Source organism: Mesoplodon mirus (assembly GCF_964341445.2).
Source record: "Mesoplodon mirus genome assembly, chromosome: 9".
NCBI lineage: Eukaryota > Metazoa > Chordata > Mammalia > Artiodactyla > Ziphiidae > Mesoplodon > Mesoplodon mirus.
In genome coordinates, this window is record NC_138985.1 from 37,822,050 (window position 1) to 37,838,763 (window position 16,714).

Genomic DNA, 16,714 nt, shown 5'->3' on the forward strand with positions numbered 1-16,714 from the left:
GAGGTTGAAAATAAACATCCTACTGGTATTTAAATGAATAATAATATATAAGGGAGGAGTGTTGCTATTTCTGCAAGTCATCTATGACAAAACAATTTCTGTGATTCTGTAAGTGAAGAGACATGAAAAATATCAAGATGAAAGGAGTGTATCCTCAGGACTGGAACACATCTTAGTGTTTTTGGAGAAAGAATGTGTCAAGATGAAAAGAAGTGGATGCATGTTCTGAGATATGCGCACATTGTACAAAATCAGGAACTAAATATGTCTGTTTTTCAGGAAAACTGACCAAGAGAGAGAAACACTATGTAGTAGATACGTGTGCTCTAGTCACCAGCTGGAAAGGTACTGATAAGATTGATCTGGTGCAACAATATATCTCTTAAGACTATCAAATTCTCTTTTTTCCCCCCAATTATTTTTTGTTTAGAAGCTTTCACCTTTACCAAAATTCTTTTGAGAAGTAAGAGAAGCTTTGTAGGAAAATACCTTGATAACAACTTGGGTCTTAGGCTAGAACGTGAGGGAGCCCAGATGTTGACCAAATTAAGGGACCAAGAGAAAATATAAGATTGTAAGATGGGGGAGGTAAGACCAGCTGAAGAAGTCTCAGAAGTCCATGTGTCTTCATTATGACCTTGGACACTCTTCAACCCAACAAGTGTGCACCTGCATGCACACTCACACCCACACCCACACCCACAGAGACCATGTCTTCAGTAGAGGCTCCAAGGCTTCAAAATGTTGAAGTATCTTTGGTTATGGTAAATGAGTTGGACTTATTAGACTAACATAGGTGGAATAAAGGCAATACTCATATGTTTCAGAAAGCAGAAAAGCATGCAGAAGTCAGTGAAATAATATGAAAGGAAAAAAAATAAATTTTCAACAATAACAGGCTTTAAATTTGGTGGTTCAGCCAGAGTTAAGAAGATCAATAAGAGGCAGAGAGTGATCTAGCTCATACCTGGCTTTTATGAATCTGTAAAAGCCCATGTATAATAAACACAGTGGTTTCCATCATCTTGGTTTGATGAGCATCATTCTCAAAGCAAACTCTTGATGCATTGATAGAGTGAGTTTTGAATCTGTGAATTTTAACGAGTCCTTTGGGCCCTGGTGAACCACAAAATTCACTCTATGATATCTCTGAAATTTTGTTATTTTTCTAATGTCTAAAGATGAAATAAATAAGAAAATGTGAATAAGAAGCTAGCTATTAAGGACTCTAGTTGTAAGTTGCTGAGTTTCTAACTAAATTGTTTTCTTCAAGGAACGGAACTTCTATGAATGTGGCTCTGAGCTCTACTTGTTTTTACTTTATCTATGCGCTCATATAATTTTATCTGAGAAAATGTTTCTGCTCCTTATTGTGAAACTTCTGAAAATGAAAGCAAAGGAAAACCATCAAAAGAAATGATCATCAAAATGTATATGGGAGATGATTATGTTAGTACTAAGGGAATGAAGCATTGTTTAGGTTGGCATAATGGAAAATGACCAGTAATAAAATGCCTGTCTGTGTTTGAGGTGGAGGAGTTGATAACTGATGAGTGTAGACACTGGATGATCTGAGGTCAACCAAATGAAGAGAAATTTTGAGGATATGACTTTGCCCATGTAGGTTTGGGAGTCATATGTGTGGTTCTATATTTCAAACCTAGGGGAAGAAATAATTTTTATAGGATATTAAGAATAGAAGAAAAAATACAGAGGCAGTGTGATAAAACTGGAACTGAGAATTCTTTTGAAACATTTAGAATGTTTTTGAATTCTTCAAATATGTTTCTTTAAAGCAAAAATCATAACTTCACTTTTAATTCCGGATCTCTTTAAATCTAAAGCGAGTGTATTGTAGACTGCATATAGTTTGGGCTTGCGTCTTTTTTTGTTTGTTTTTTTTAATATATTCAGTCACTCTGTGTCTTTTGATTGGTGAGTTTAATCCATTTACACTTAAAGTAATTATTGATAAGTAAGGACATATTACGGCCACTTTGTTAACTGTTTTCTGTCTGTTTTGTGCTTCTCTTGTTCCTTTTCTCTTGACGTCTTTCTTTGTGGTTTAATCATTTTTGTGGTGATGTACTTGGATTCTTTTCTCTTTATCTTTTGTGTATCTGCTATAGATCTTTCTCTTGTGGTTACCCTGAGGCTTGCATCCAATCTCTCATAGCTCCAACAATCTATTTTAAGCTGATAACAACTTAACTTCAATACAAAAGTTCTACACTTTTATTTCCACCCCCTACACTGTGTTATTGATGTCAGCCTTTACTTCTTTTTATGTTGTGCATGCACTAAAACATTTTTGTGGTTACAATTATTCTTAATACTTTTGTCTTTTAACTTTTATACTAGGATTAAAAGTGATTTACATGCCATCATTACAATATTACAATATTCTGTGTTTGTATTTACTTTACCAGTGAGATTTGTACTTTCACATATTCTCATGTTGCTGTTTAACATCTATGCATTTCAACTTGAAGAATTTCCCTTGGTAATTCTTGTAGGGCAGGACTAGTGCAGACAAATTGCCTCAGTTTTTCTTTATCTGGTAAAGTCTTTCTCTCTCCTTTATTTTAGTGTACCATAAATGTAAATGCATACCCAATAAATGTTACTGAAGAAAAACATCGCATAAAAAAGGAGGTAGAGGGCTTCCCTGGTGGCGCAGTGGTTGACAGTCCGCCTGCCGATGCAGGGGACACGGGTTCGTGCCCCGGTCCGGGAAGATCCCACGTGCCACGGAGTGGCTGAGCCCGTGAGCCATGGCCGCCGAGCCTGCGCATCCGGAGCCTGTGCTCCACAACAAGAGAGGCCACAACAGTGAGAGGCCCGCGTACCGCAAAAAAAAAAAAAGGAGGTAGAATAGAGGAAGTAATAAGAGAAACTACAAGGGAAGTATTAAAGAATAAACCCATGAATAAACCCACCCTTACAGCACGTGAGGTCAAACAGGTCTACACATTTATCACCTACTATCATCCAAGTCTTTTCTTTTTCCCCTAAGAGTTACTGTTTTTATTTAAAGCTAGGACTCTGACAAGTATATAAGAAGTCTTTAATCCCAAAACGCTGTCCTCAAGTTGGCCTTTCCCCAACATTTTTCATTCCATAGTTTGAAAGTCTTTGTGCTCTGTAATGGGATGCCAGGGTGGAACATTGAAAGGACACGATCATTGCTGAAATAATCAGAGTTCTGAAGGGAGATAAGCCAGTTTCAGAGTCTATATCTATCCAGAAAATGCACAATGAGTTTATTGTCTGGTCTGCCAATATTCAAAACAGCCTTTGATTGAGCAAGAGTATCAGAAATCCAAATTTAAGCAATTTTCCTGGCATACTGTAGCTGCCGGCAGTGTACATAGCTGGACACGGTCATTAGTTTTTATGCTGCGTTAGAGCAAATGTGTTACCAGAAACTCAGTTTACTCCTGATGGAATACTATTGAGCAACCAAAGCATGAAGACTGTCAAAGGCTTCCTCTAAGTAAAGCAGGCTGCTGACCTAAGCTGCCCTGCTCTCAGAAATATATTTATGCACCTAGGGATTTTTTTAATACTCGTTTTTTTGGCCTCCTTATGCATTGTTTTAAATATCTCATTCTGCTAGTGATAGTTAACATTAACAAAGAATAATTTTTCTATATTAAAGTCCTTACTGCATGGATAATGGTACCCTATTCAAAAACATGGTGGGACAGCTGGCCTGCACATTGGTGGTGAAATAAAAGGAAGAAGGGTAACAGAAATGCATGCCAAGTTGAGGAATAAGTTTACAAGCAATGAATTGTGAATAAGAACTTCAGAATTTGGAGACTCTCTTCACGTGCCTTCACCCCTGCCTCCACCAAATCCTGACATTTGTAACTTCTTCAAACGTGAATTTGAAAGACATGTCACAAGATGACAAAAAAAATCTCGGCCTGATGAACATGAGTATGTTGTAGTATAACTATGTACTTTTGACTCTCAAGCAGCAAAACAGCTGAAATACTGATTGTTAGCCAGAAGTCCCTTCTTTCTGGTTAGCATTTACAACCTTGTTGTAAGATCAGGGAATATTTTTACTGATTCCTCCTAAACTACTGTAAGAATTTCTCAAATAAAGAAGGAGTGTGGACTGGTGAAATTAAATATTCTATGAGGAGGAAAGAAAATGGGGAAGGGCATATGATATTTAAGGAAAAATGAAGAATTCTGGGTTTAAGGCACACAATGTATGTATTTGGTCACAGGAGAACAAATTGCCAGATTAACTTCAGTTCATATTTTAAAGAACATTTGATAGGTAGGTGATAAACAGATAGATTAATGCATGTATTTATTAAACAAACATTTAGTAAGTACTATATTCCAGGTGTCATACCATTCAAGTTCTGGAAATACAGCAGTGAGTAAGAGAGAGACATTTTAAGCTAGCAAGTGGCTAATATTCTTATGTGAGTGATTCGCAATGAACACATTGGGTTATTTCAGTGGTGACACATCCTGAAAAGAAATTGAAGCAAGCTCCCATCAGCATACAAGTGAGATGGGTGTGTTCAACATTAGATATGGGGGTTAAGAAAGATCTGCCTGAGGAGGTGACATTTGAGTTGGCCAAGCATGAGTAAGGCTAAGAGATGCTTCAGGCAGAGGACTGGCACTTGCAATGACCCCGAAAAAATAAGCTTAAGAAAGAAAAGAAGACGAATGCAGCTAAATCTTATTGACAAAGGGTGAGGGTGCAGTTGGTAACAGATGAGAGAGAGACCAGATCGTGAAGAAACTCTGAGGCTAGTAAAAAGACTACCTGTAATCACTGTGGCTTATAAGGAGACAAAGTTGCCAATTAAAGGACTTGTGGCTGCATGGCAGGAAAGAGACAATAATGACTTAGACAATGTATCCCATAAAGGTGGATAGATTTGAGATATATTTGTAAGTAGTATTAATAAAAATTTCTTAGTAATTGGATGTAGGAACTGATGAAATAAAAAAGTATCAAGAATGAGTCTTGGCTTTTGATTTGAGCCCCAAACTGGAAACAACCCAAATATCCTTCAACAGGTAAATAGTTAAACAAAATGTGGTACGTTCATACTATGGTGTACTACTCAGCAATAAAAAGGAAGCAACCACTGATATAAGTAACAACGGGGATGATGCTGAATTCAGGGGAATTATCAATACATTGAGTGAAAAAAGCCAGTCTCAAAAGGTTAGATATGCTGTGATTCCATCTATATAGCATTATGAAACAGAAAAAATTATAGAGATGAAGATTAGTGGTTGCTAGGGATTATGGAAGGGAGAAGGAAAGTTGTAGCTGTGGCCTTAGAAAGGTTTCATTGTGGGATCCTTGAGATGAAAATATTCTGTGGCTCTGATGGTGGTCACACACACAAAATCTATGCATGAGACAAAATTTTGTAGAACTAAATACAAACAGATAAATGGATACCTATAAAATATGAAATCTGAATAAGATCAGTGGGTTATATTGATAGGAAATTTATGGTTATGACCTTTTACTACAGTTATGCAAGATTTAAAAATGGAGGGAAATGTCTCAAATGGTAAATGGAATTTCTCTGTATTATTTCTTATAATTGTATGTAAATCTACAACTATTTCAGAATTCAAAATTAAAAAATATTAGCTGCTGACATTATGAAGAGAAGGTAAAACCGAATAGTTACATTGTAAATGATGTCAGTGAGAAAACTCATGGGAAGATAGCTGTTGGTCTTGTGGATTACATCATTTAAATTGCTCATTTAAAATTCTCTTCTCTTAGATTGTGGCTGCTTGCGCTACAAAAAAACCCAGAAGTAATCCCCTCTGGTGTCTATATATTTTCGCTTAATGACACATATTTTACCTTTGCATTGAATTATAGCTACAAGGTGAGTTCTGTAAGTGCTTTCATATTGTAGATGATGCACCACTTGTAACAAAATTGCCTGGTGTGTTTATAAAACAATGCAGAAGGACTTCCTTGGTGGTGCAGTGGTTAAGAATCCGCCTGCCAATGTAGGGGACACGGGTTCGAACCCTGGTGCAGGAGGATCCCACATGCCGCGGAGCAACTAAGCCCGCGTGCCACAACTACTGAAGCCCACGCACCTAGAGCCCGTGCTCCACAAGAGAAGCCACCGCAATGAGAAGTCCACACACTGCAGCAGAGCATAGCCCCTGCTCGCCGCAACTAGAGAAAGCCCGCACTCAGCAATGAAGACCCAATGCAGCCATAAATAACTAAATAATAAAAATTTATTAAAAAAAAAAAAACAGAGTCCTACACTACTCCCCTGGCCTACTCAGAATCTGGGTGCACAGTAATGATCTCCAAGAAACAATTTAAGGCTTCTTTTAAATAATTACAGCATTTTAATGCTAAATGTAATATCCTATTTATAGAGAGGAAAGTAGCAAGCATCATGGTTGAGTACTTGCTTTGAAGCCAGGCAGGCAGATGTAGGATTACTTTATCCATCACTTCTTAACTATTGGAATTTCATCAAATGTATTAACTTTTTAAAATCTCAACTTCTTCATTTTTTAAATACTAATGATAACACAGGATTTGTTGAGGAGTCAATGAGTTAAAATTTTATATTGCTTGGAAAATTGTCTGATAAAAAGCTACATACTCAGTAATATCCATATCTATCTACCTCTTAATCCCTCTATCCATGTATGTATGGACAGATGTATCTATCTATTTACAGTATCTACCTTTCTTTTTCTATAAATTTTTGAATGTAAATGCTTATGATATGTTTCCTATTTTAAATTGTAAACATTTTAAGACAAAGGCTTGGATATTTATTTATTTATTTATTTTATATCTTACTAGGGTCCTGGATGTCCTGGTTGATTGCAAAAGTTCTTGATTGACATCTTCTTTAATGATATAATGTTGACACATTTGGAAAAAGATGGGCAGGTAGGTACTTTGTCCAATATTGTGAGAAGCAATTAATGAACTTCATAAATTATTTCTTTTTTATACCTCTTTGTGTAATTTGCTAGTTAATGTTTGTAGCCAGAGTTTGACATTGACTTATCTTTCTCGGACACTTGGGCCCATTTTCTCTCATTTACCTTATCTCTAAATTGGCCCCAAAGGAAACGTAATTATGAATTAAATATTGACAGGGAATGATCCATTACATTCCAGCATCTAATTTATGTGCTGTTAAATATTATGGATCCTTCAAAACAAATGAAAATTAAGTCACTGTTTTGAAATGTCATTTTTGTTGTTTATTTTCTCTCATTTTTGAGCTTATAAAAAGTCAGGCATATTAGCTCAATCAAATGTGAATATACCCCTGACAGGACTGGAGAGTTCACCAGCTATGCACATCTTGGCATAGACATTTGTTGAAAACAAACTTTTTTCCCCCTTCTCATTCTGCTGACATCTTAAGAACTATTATATTTACAGAATCATTGTGGCAAATTAGTCTCTAAATGATGTATGAAATGAAATATCCTTGCCAACTTCAGATAATGGGCTGAGATCTGCTATGCTCAATTACTTCCTTTAATGTGTATGTGTGTTCAATCGTATTTAAATTTCCTTTTTTTTTTTACCATAAATGTATTTAATTTTTTTTTCAAAAATTAGCTAAGATATTGGGGTAATCATTTAGACCTAATAAATAATTATTGAGATTAACTTGGGAAATTCTATTGTGGCATAAAACTGCATCCACATATTATTTATGTGTGGAACTATAGTTTTTTTTTTATTTATTTAAGTTATAGGGACCTCCCAAAGTCACTTAGGTCAATTATCTGCTAGGAATCTAAATTTATTCAAAGAATTCTGAGCCACATTAACAATACCTGAAAATTCTTGCACTGTACTAACATCAAAGAGCTGAGTCACCCATGCTTAAGATCGATGTAAGACCACTGAGTCTGAGATTATCCACAGGTTTCAAAATTAATTTTCAAAGCATTAAATATTTTAAACTCTAGAGATTTGGAGAAGAGAAATGCACTTCAAAATTCAACTTAAAATTTGAATAATAGACTTTTTCCTCATTGTAAAAAAGACGCTGATTTTTTTCTGAAAATAATGTGATTTATTACTAGTCACTATGGATATTTTCAAATACCCCAGAAAGGTAAATACATATTTAATGTAACCAAAATTATAAGTAAATATCCAAAGAAGAAACTCAGTTATTGATACAGCCAGGATTCATAACTGTTTATCCTTACTTTTCCTTGGGCATATTTTAGTTTAATTCCCCTTTTCCCAGGGACACAACATAAAGGAGAAATGGAGTTAGTGCCCACTAGGCGTGAGGCAAGAAATAAAATTTTAATGCCAATTAATAATTCACAATTTCTACCTCATTTCTGTTAGATTTCAGAGGAGAATTATTTTCTCTCTTTTTTCTTTTATTGAAATATAGTTGATTTACAATGTGCTAGTTTCTGGTATACAGCAAAGTGATTCAGTTATATATGTACATATATATATTATATATATATGTATATATGTATATATATATATTCTGTCTCAGATTCTTTTCCATTATAGTTTATTATAAGACATTGAATATAGTTTCATGTGCTATACAGTAGGTCCTTGTTGTTTATCTTTTTTATATACACAAGTTGTATCTGCTAATCCCAAACTCCTAATTTATCCCTTGCCCCCTTTTCCCCTTTGGTAACCATGAATTTGGTTTCTATTTCTGTGAGTCTGATTCTGTTTTGTAAATAAGTTCATTGTATCATATTTTAGATTCCACATATAAGATATCATATGATACTTGTCTTTCTCTGTCTGATGTACTTCAGTTAGTATGGTATTCTCTAGGTCCTTCCATGTTGCTGCAAATGGCATTATTTCATTCATTTTTTATGGCTGAGTAATATTCCATTGTGATCTATCTATCTATCTATCTTCTTTATCCATTCATTTGTTGATAGACATACTTCCATGTCTTGGCTCTTGTAAATAGTGCTGCTATGAACATTGGGGTGCATGTATCTTTTTGAATTAGAGTTTTCATCTTTTCCAGAAATAAGCCCAGGAGTGGGATTGCAGGATCATACAGTAACTCTATTTTTAGTTTTTTAAGGAACTTCCATGCTGTTTACCATAGTGGCTGCACCAGTTTACATTCCTACCAACAGTGTAGGAAGGTTCCCTTTTCTCCACACCCTCTCCAGCAGTTATCATTTGTAGATGTTTTAGTGATGGCCATCCTGACCAGTGTGAGGTGATACCTCATTGTAGTTTTGATTTGCATTTCTCAAAGGAGAATTATTATTATTATTATTATTTATTTATTTATTTATTTTTAATTTTTGCGGTACGCGGGCCTCTCACTGTTGTGGCCTCTCCCATTGTGGAGCACAGGCTCCGGATGCACAGGCTCAGTGGCCATGGCTCACAGGCCCAGCCGCTCTGCGGCATGTGGGATCTTCCCGAACGAGGGCACGAACCCGTGTCCCCTGCATCGGCAGGTGGACTCTCAACCACTGCGCCACCAGGGAAGCCCTCAGAGGAGAATTATTTTAATCAACACTTTATCTTTAAACTTTGATGATTTATATACTATTTTTGTCAAATTACAAAGTAATGAATTTTTTTCTATTTTTTCTAGAGAGACTTTTCTCTGTAACTTTAACATGTTTACTTCATTTGTACCATAGAGACCAATTCCAAATTTTTTCATATATAATTTATCCCTTTTAAATTAAAAATAATTTTTTTATTGGAGTATAGTTGATTTACAATGTTGTGTTGGTTTCAGGTGTACAGCAAAGTGAATCAGTTATACATATACATATATCCACGCTTTTTTAGATTATTTTCCCATATAGGCCATTACAGAGTATTGAGTAGAGTTTCCTGTGCTTTACAGTAGGTCCTTATTAGCTATCTATTTTATATATAGTAGTGTGTGTATGTCCATCCTAATCTCCCAATTTATCCCTCCTCACCCCCTTTCCCCACTGTTAACCATAAGTTTTCTACATCTGTGATTCTATTTCTGTTTTATAAATAAGATTATTTGCACCCTTTTTTTAGATTCCACATATAAGTGATATCGTATGGTATTTGTCTTTCTCTGTCTGACTTACTTCACTCAGTATGAGTATGTCACTGCAAATGGCATTATTTCATTCTTTCTTATGGCTGAGTAATATTCCATTGTATATATGTACCACATCTTCTTTATCCATTCCTCTGTCAATGGACATTTAGGTTGCTTCTATGTCCTGGCTATTGTAAATAGTTCTGCAATGAACATTGGGGTGCATGTATCTTTTTGAATTACGGTTTTCTCTGTATATATGCCCAGGAGTGGGATTGCTGGATCATATGGTAACTGTACTTTTAGTTTTTTAAGCAACCTCTGTACTGTTCTCCATAGTGGCTGTAACAATTTACGTTCCCACCAACAGTGTAGGAGTTTTCCCTTTTCTCCACACCCTCTCCAGCATTTATTGTTAGTAGACTTTTTGCTGATGGCCATTCTGACCAGTGTGAGGTGATACCTCATTGTAGTTTTGATTTACATTTCTTTAATAATTAGTGATGTTGAGAATCTTTTCATGTGCTTTTTAGCCATCTGTATGTCTTCTTTGGAGAAATGTCTATTTAGATCTTCCACCCACTTTTTGACTGGGTTGTTTGTTTGTTTTTTTGATATTGAGCTGCATGAGCTGTTTGTCCCTTTTTCTATTGCACTATTCAGTGCAACTTGAGAAACACAGCTTGATGTCTGTCCCTATCTTAAGTTGGGTTTCCCATGAAAAAGACTTGGAGAAGAGATTCTATGCAGGGAGTTAATTGGAGAGTGCTCTTGGGGAAAACTTCTGCAAGGAATAAGAGAAGGAGACTTGGGTGGAGGAAGTTGAACTCCAGTGCATTTGGAAGAGAAGTCACAATCAATTTTATGAGAAGTTCTAGAGTTGGGACAGCTCTTAATATTTGTCCCAAATTGAGGCAAGGGGGACAGGTCTTTATCTCCCCACACTGATCGAGTTTTGGGTGTGGTTTGCCCCTGGAGGGAGTGAAATCTAGGGAGAAGTAGCTCCATTCGGCTAACTGCAAGTCCCTGGAAGGGTCTCTGCTGTGAGTCATTGGAAACCCAACCCCCCCAGAGTGTGAGCGTCCCATTCCTGAAGGGGAAATCTGAGTGATGTACCACATCAGCCGCCACAGTCCAGCCCATGTGTGACTCATAACCACTTGCTTCATACTGTAGGTTCATAAGATCTGGGAACAGCTAGTTCAAGATTCTCATTAATCTCTGTAACTGAGAATTTTATAAGAGGAAGATGAGGGGAATAAATTGTAGGCCTGCCGCTACCGCTGTTTTCAGAGCCACAGTGGATATTCAGCATTTTCTTCCTCTTTGACTCATACTTGACTCCTCTTACTCTGGTTTAACAACTCTGCTAGTCTAGGTGGTTTCCTGTGTGCTGTGAGCTAGACTGTCATCCCTCAGGTGTCTGAGAGCCCTGGTCACCATACCCTACTACTACATTTGTCTTTTTACTATCAAAATTGGGCTAAAGATTACCAAGAGATAGGCAAATAGATCAATGGGGACAATACACATTCTTTTCTGTTACTACTTGGTGACATCAGTCCTAACTCCTTCTAATGATCAGAGTTAATTATCCCTTTCACTTTGGTGACTCTGTTCTTGCCTGCTCACCTCTTGGCCACAAGGAACCCAAGGTTACCAGGGACAGCTCTAGTTTAAAGTTTAATGGGTTTTTTATTATACCCTCTAGTAGAAGTATCTTTACTCTGGGAACTAGAGTAAACCCAAAGTCTAGAGTTGCAAATTAACCAAGTGGACTAACCAAGATGATCATAAGCAAGGCCCACCCCTATTTATACCCTAGGTTCCTGGATCCATATATTCTAATATTCTACCTATTAAGGACATAACACCATGTAATAATCATTAATTTAAGATAGATAGATAGATAGCACATCCTGGATGATAGCATCTATTGTCACAGAATTAGTTCAACCTGGCAACTCAGATATCCTTTCAAAAGTTTCCTCCATTAGCTCAGTGGTTCTACACTGGAGGTGACTTTGTCTGCTGTCCCACACCCCCACCCCGCCCCATAGAGACATTTAACAGTGTCTGGAAATATTTTTGTTTTTCACAGCTGGGTGGTACCACTGGAATCTAGTGGGTAGAGTCCAGCAACCCAGCAATGCTGATAAATACACTGTAAGGCGCTGGCAAACCACCACACAAGAAAAGAATTATTTGGCCCAAAATGTCAATCATGCAGGGGTTTAGAAATCCTGCCTTAGCCCATTACACCAGTAGCTTCTGGCAGCTGTTGAATGTGATATGACTACTGTACTCATGACTACATGCCAGCCACGATTTCTGTTTCACCATGAAGTGGCTTCTTTGGTCAAAGGTGATATTACGTGGTGTGACATCTGGCTGAATCAAATATTTTATAAGATCTTAGACAGTGGTTCTGCCCATGACACTTTTAGTAGGAAAAACTAATCCGTACCTGTGTCATGTTTATCCAAGTCAGTAAGAATTACTGCATTTCCAGGGTGTCATGTATCTGTTATAATCAATGAATCACTACATGGCTGATTAGCCTCTTAAAAAAATGATGTTTGACTAGGGGCTCAGTATTGATTTCTGTTTCTGTAAGATCTGACATTTGCCAAAAGCTGCAGCTAAATTCAGTTTGGAGAATGGAAGGCTAAGCAGTTTATCACATGTTTAGACTCTACCTCCGATGACCATGGCTATTCTATTCATGAGCCTGTTCCCAGAGAGCTGAAGAAAGGGGTAGGTTGACATCAACTGAATGAATTATTGGAACTACATAGCTTTTTAGGGCCGCTTCCATGTTGGATGCTCTTTGGTATGTTAACATGTGAATTGAAGATCATTATGCTTTGTACCCACTCCCATATGGCCATCCATACACCTCTTCTCCATACCTCCTCATCCTTCCCCATGCTAACATTCTCCTTCAAGGCCCCATCCAGCTAGCCAAGCCATTTACTACTCCTCTTATTTCACATGCATACTTATTTTAAGCTACTTCTATTTAGCAAAAGTTAATAAGTAGGTGTGACACCGAAATAAGGCTCAGCACAGTGGGAGGACTTCACCTCAGCATTAACTTTCTAAGCCGCCTCTGACTGAACGTTAGTGAAGTAGCAATACATTTTTTGTTCACACCTGTACACTAAGCTACATCATCCATGAACTCCCCTTAGGTTATATCCTCTTCCATCATAAGATCATAAGAGACTTCTCAATATGAATACAAGTGTGAGTTGACAGAGATATCTATAATTTTAATATGTCTCAAATGGAGATATAAGGATTATACAACCTATCTTCCAGGTTTACTGAGAGAAAAAAAGAGATAATGAATAGGTAAAATCCATTGGAATAGCAAAAACTATGCTATTATTCATATTTTTATCATATAAAAAAATGAAAAGGATATTATGGTAAGCAGAGACTCAATAACCAGATTAGCTATGTAACATTTGAGATCTTGAGATAAAAATAGAAAAAAGGAAAAAAAAGGTAAACATTAATGCTAGGAGCTCCACGTATATTATCTGAGAGGATTCAGGAGTTAATATAAGAAGGCTGTGTCAAAATGTAAAGTAACATACTGCTTCCTTCATCAAGGAAGTCTTGATGTAAAACAAGCAAACAAATATACTGCTTCCTTCATCAAGGAAGTCTTGATATAAAACAAAAACAAACAAACAAAAGATTAGTGAAACAGTTGCAAAGAATAATGCTCCCAGGACAAAACTGGATTATTTCACAATTTTTCTTTGATTCTTTACACTCAGAAGAAAGGCAGTTTAGGCTCTCAAAGCAGATGTTCCCTAACTTCCTATATGTGGATGCTCAGGTGAATTTCACTTTGCAGATTAGCTAATCACCTACACACACACACACACACACGCACACACACACGCACGCGCACACACACACACACACACACCACTGCCTATAACTTCTTTCCCTATTGCTAGGCCTGTGACCAAATCAAAATTTTGTAATAAACTTGGATTTATAGGAAAAGTGACAGCATATATAGTTCCAATATATTTTGCTTTAACACATCTGAATAAAGATATGATGAGAATGACAGATGTTTGACACTGATTGATATTAAATAATGTTATGATATGTGCATTTCAAGAGGAAAATGAATCCCTTTATTTATAATCAATTTGCATGCATAATTTACCTTATTATTTTTATTTCAATAATACTAAGGTTGAATAGCATACCTTAGGTCATCTTGGCTAGACACCTTACTGAGCAGTGGTATGAAATCAACTTAGAGTTAATAATTTAAATCATCCTCAAAATGACAGACCTGCACATGTATAACCAAATTAATGATATTTTGTCTAAAACACTGCAAAGTTAATAGTTTGGAATTGATGAGCTCTTAGGTTCTTTTCTCTTCTAGAATTTGAAGATTGATACCTTCAGTTACAAATAATTGTCTCTGATCAAATGACTTTAACTCAAAGAATCAAATGTTTAATTACATTTGATTCTTTTTTTATTACAAATCTTTTGAACATACGTTCTGTTTCCACTAAAGATTTTGATACTTGCCAGTTTCTGTTAACTACTTTCTGTCTGTTAAGTGAAATTAGAGAATGTATATTTTATATTCTTCTTATAATGGGTGATTATTCCAAGACAGATGCTGTTTTGGTGGTTTGGTGCATAATCTGGCAGTCAAAAGAATTTAAGGTACTAGCAGTAAATCATATGTCACTTGGCAACAAGATCTTGAATATAGCCCATTTTTCTGTGACTTTTTAAAATATAGTTTTCTTTAAGTCTTACTAGATGTTGCATCTGTTTCAGCCTATGTTGAAATTCATATGAATGAAATGTAAAAAATAAAATACAAGATGTCTGTCACACTAAAACTAAGATCAATTTACTTTTTTATCCCCCTGGATGGTTTCTAAACTTCTATACACTTTTTTTTTGCAATTGAATTATTTATAAATAAATATTGAAACAATTTGGATTCTCCAAAATTATTTAAAATAGTTTCCTTATGTCTAGATTCCTAAGATTATCAAGGAATGACTGGGACTTCCAATTATAAGTCAACCAATTTAAATAAACACCATTGACAAAGTACATTTAGAATGCATTCTGGTATTTTATGATCACCAAAATTGTATTTCATAAACACACAGTAGACAACATTTTTAATAAGAGTAGTTTTTCTATCCCCTTAGTAGAAGAAAGCTAGTTCCAGCTGCCTATTAATTTATAATTATCATAATAAAGCCCGTTACCTACTCTTCTGAACAAAAGTAAACCATAGCTATACTCTGCCTGGTTAATATGCTTCTTCTAGAATTACAAGGTACAATTCTCAATGGAAATAAGCTAAATCTTGAGTTCAATTCCCAAAGTATTGTTCTCTTGAGCCTACATTTCAATTAGTTAGTGAAGCAAAGCCAATATAGATACACTTATTCTTTTCTTAAGTAAAGGTGTTTTTTTTTAATGAATTCAGGACTGTTTAGAAGCAAAATTCTAAACCAAAAGAGAGTTCTGGTATTGAGGAATACAGAAGTGTTGAGAGGAGCTCAGGACACAATATTTCAATTCGTTTTTGCCAAGATTATCACCCAAGTTTTAAAAACATGCACAGAATATTTTATGCTAAAGAGAATATTAAAATAATCTATTTTCATTCCACTAATTATAATTGTATTGGTATAAAAATAATATATAGACCAGAATTTATCTTTTTTTTTTCTAAATGCGTGCACTTTTCTATGAGATTGTGTTATGCGATTAGACTGAAATTCATTAAGGTTAAGGACAAAGGTCTGATTTTGTCCTCAAGGACTGTAATGCTTATTTCAACAACTCATTTCTTTTAGCCTGGCCAATAGATGATCTCTAAAGACCTGGGTATTTTTGTAAAATTCATCTAAGAATTAAAGAGGGCCTGATTCTCTTACTCATCATAATCAACCACCTAGAAAGATATAGTCTTCTATTCCTCAAAGTATATCCCAATCCATCTAGGTTTTAAATCCCTACAAAGATACTTTAACAGGAGTCTGTCTGTTTTCACTGCAAGATGAGGGATGGGTGAGGGCTACATGTTTCTGAGATGAGATTAATCTGACAGGAAGGTAAAACAATTGATCAGACACTTTCCTTTGAATAGATTTTGGTAGGACTAAGGCAAGATAAAAGACAAAACACTAGATTACAGAAAAAGAAAATACGTGATAGGGGCTAAATAGGAGGAAGACAGAGTAACCGGAAGATTAATGTTAATCCCTTTAGAGTTTTGACAAAGGCCAGTCCTGCTCTTCCTTAATATCATTTCCAAGACTTGTCATAATATTCCTTGGCTCAGAGAAGTTCAGGATTGTCCCTGGCTCCTTAATAACTGTGGCATTTAACTTACCCTTTAAAAAAATGTTATATGGTATCTTCGCCATAACAAAACCAATTTTTTTAAAAATTAAGGCCTAATTTACTTATAATAAATCCACAGATTTTAAATGGACAGTTGTAGATTTTGACAAATTAACACATATGAAGTTACCACCCCCAATAAAAGATAGAGTATTTCTACACATAAGTCTGCTTATGCTCCTTTGGCAATGAACTCCTAAGGCAAATGTGATTCGATTTTTATA

At 35.8% G+C, this 16,714-nt stretch overlaps 1 protein-coding gene across 6 annotated transcripts in view; it reads left to right on the forward strand.

Annotated features, from left to right (window-relative positions):
• LOC309810705 (uncharacterized protein) overlaps positions 1–16,714 on the forward strand; it is a 578,315-nt gene that overhangs the window by 127,327 nt on the left and 434,274 nt on the right. For 4 of the 6 annotated variants that reach the window (XR_014295044.1, XM_082632911.1, XM_082632912.1 and 1 more), the window contains exon 2: positions 6,852–6,940. Coding sequence is in view for 3 of the 6 variants with exons in the window: in XM_082632911.1 (XP_082489037.1) it covers positions 6,911–6,940 (30 nt within the window). In the remaining 3 variants the exon portion in view is untranslated. Of the gene's footprint in view, positions 1–6,851; positions 6,941–16,714 lie in introns of those variants that run through there. The other 2 variants (XR_014295045.1, XR_014295046.1) reach the window with 1 other exon arrangement.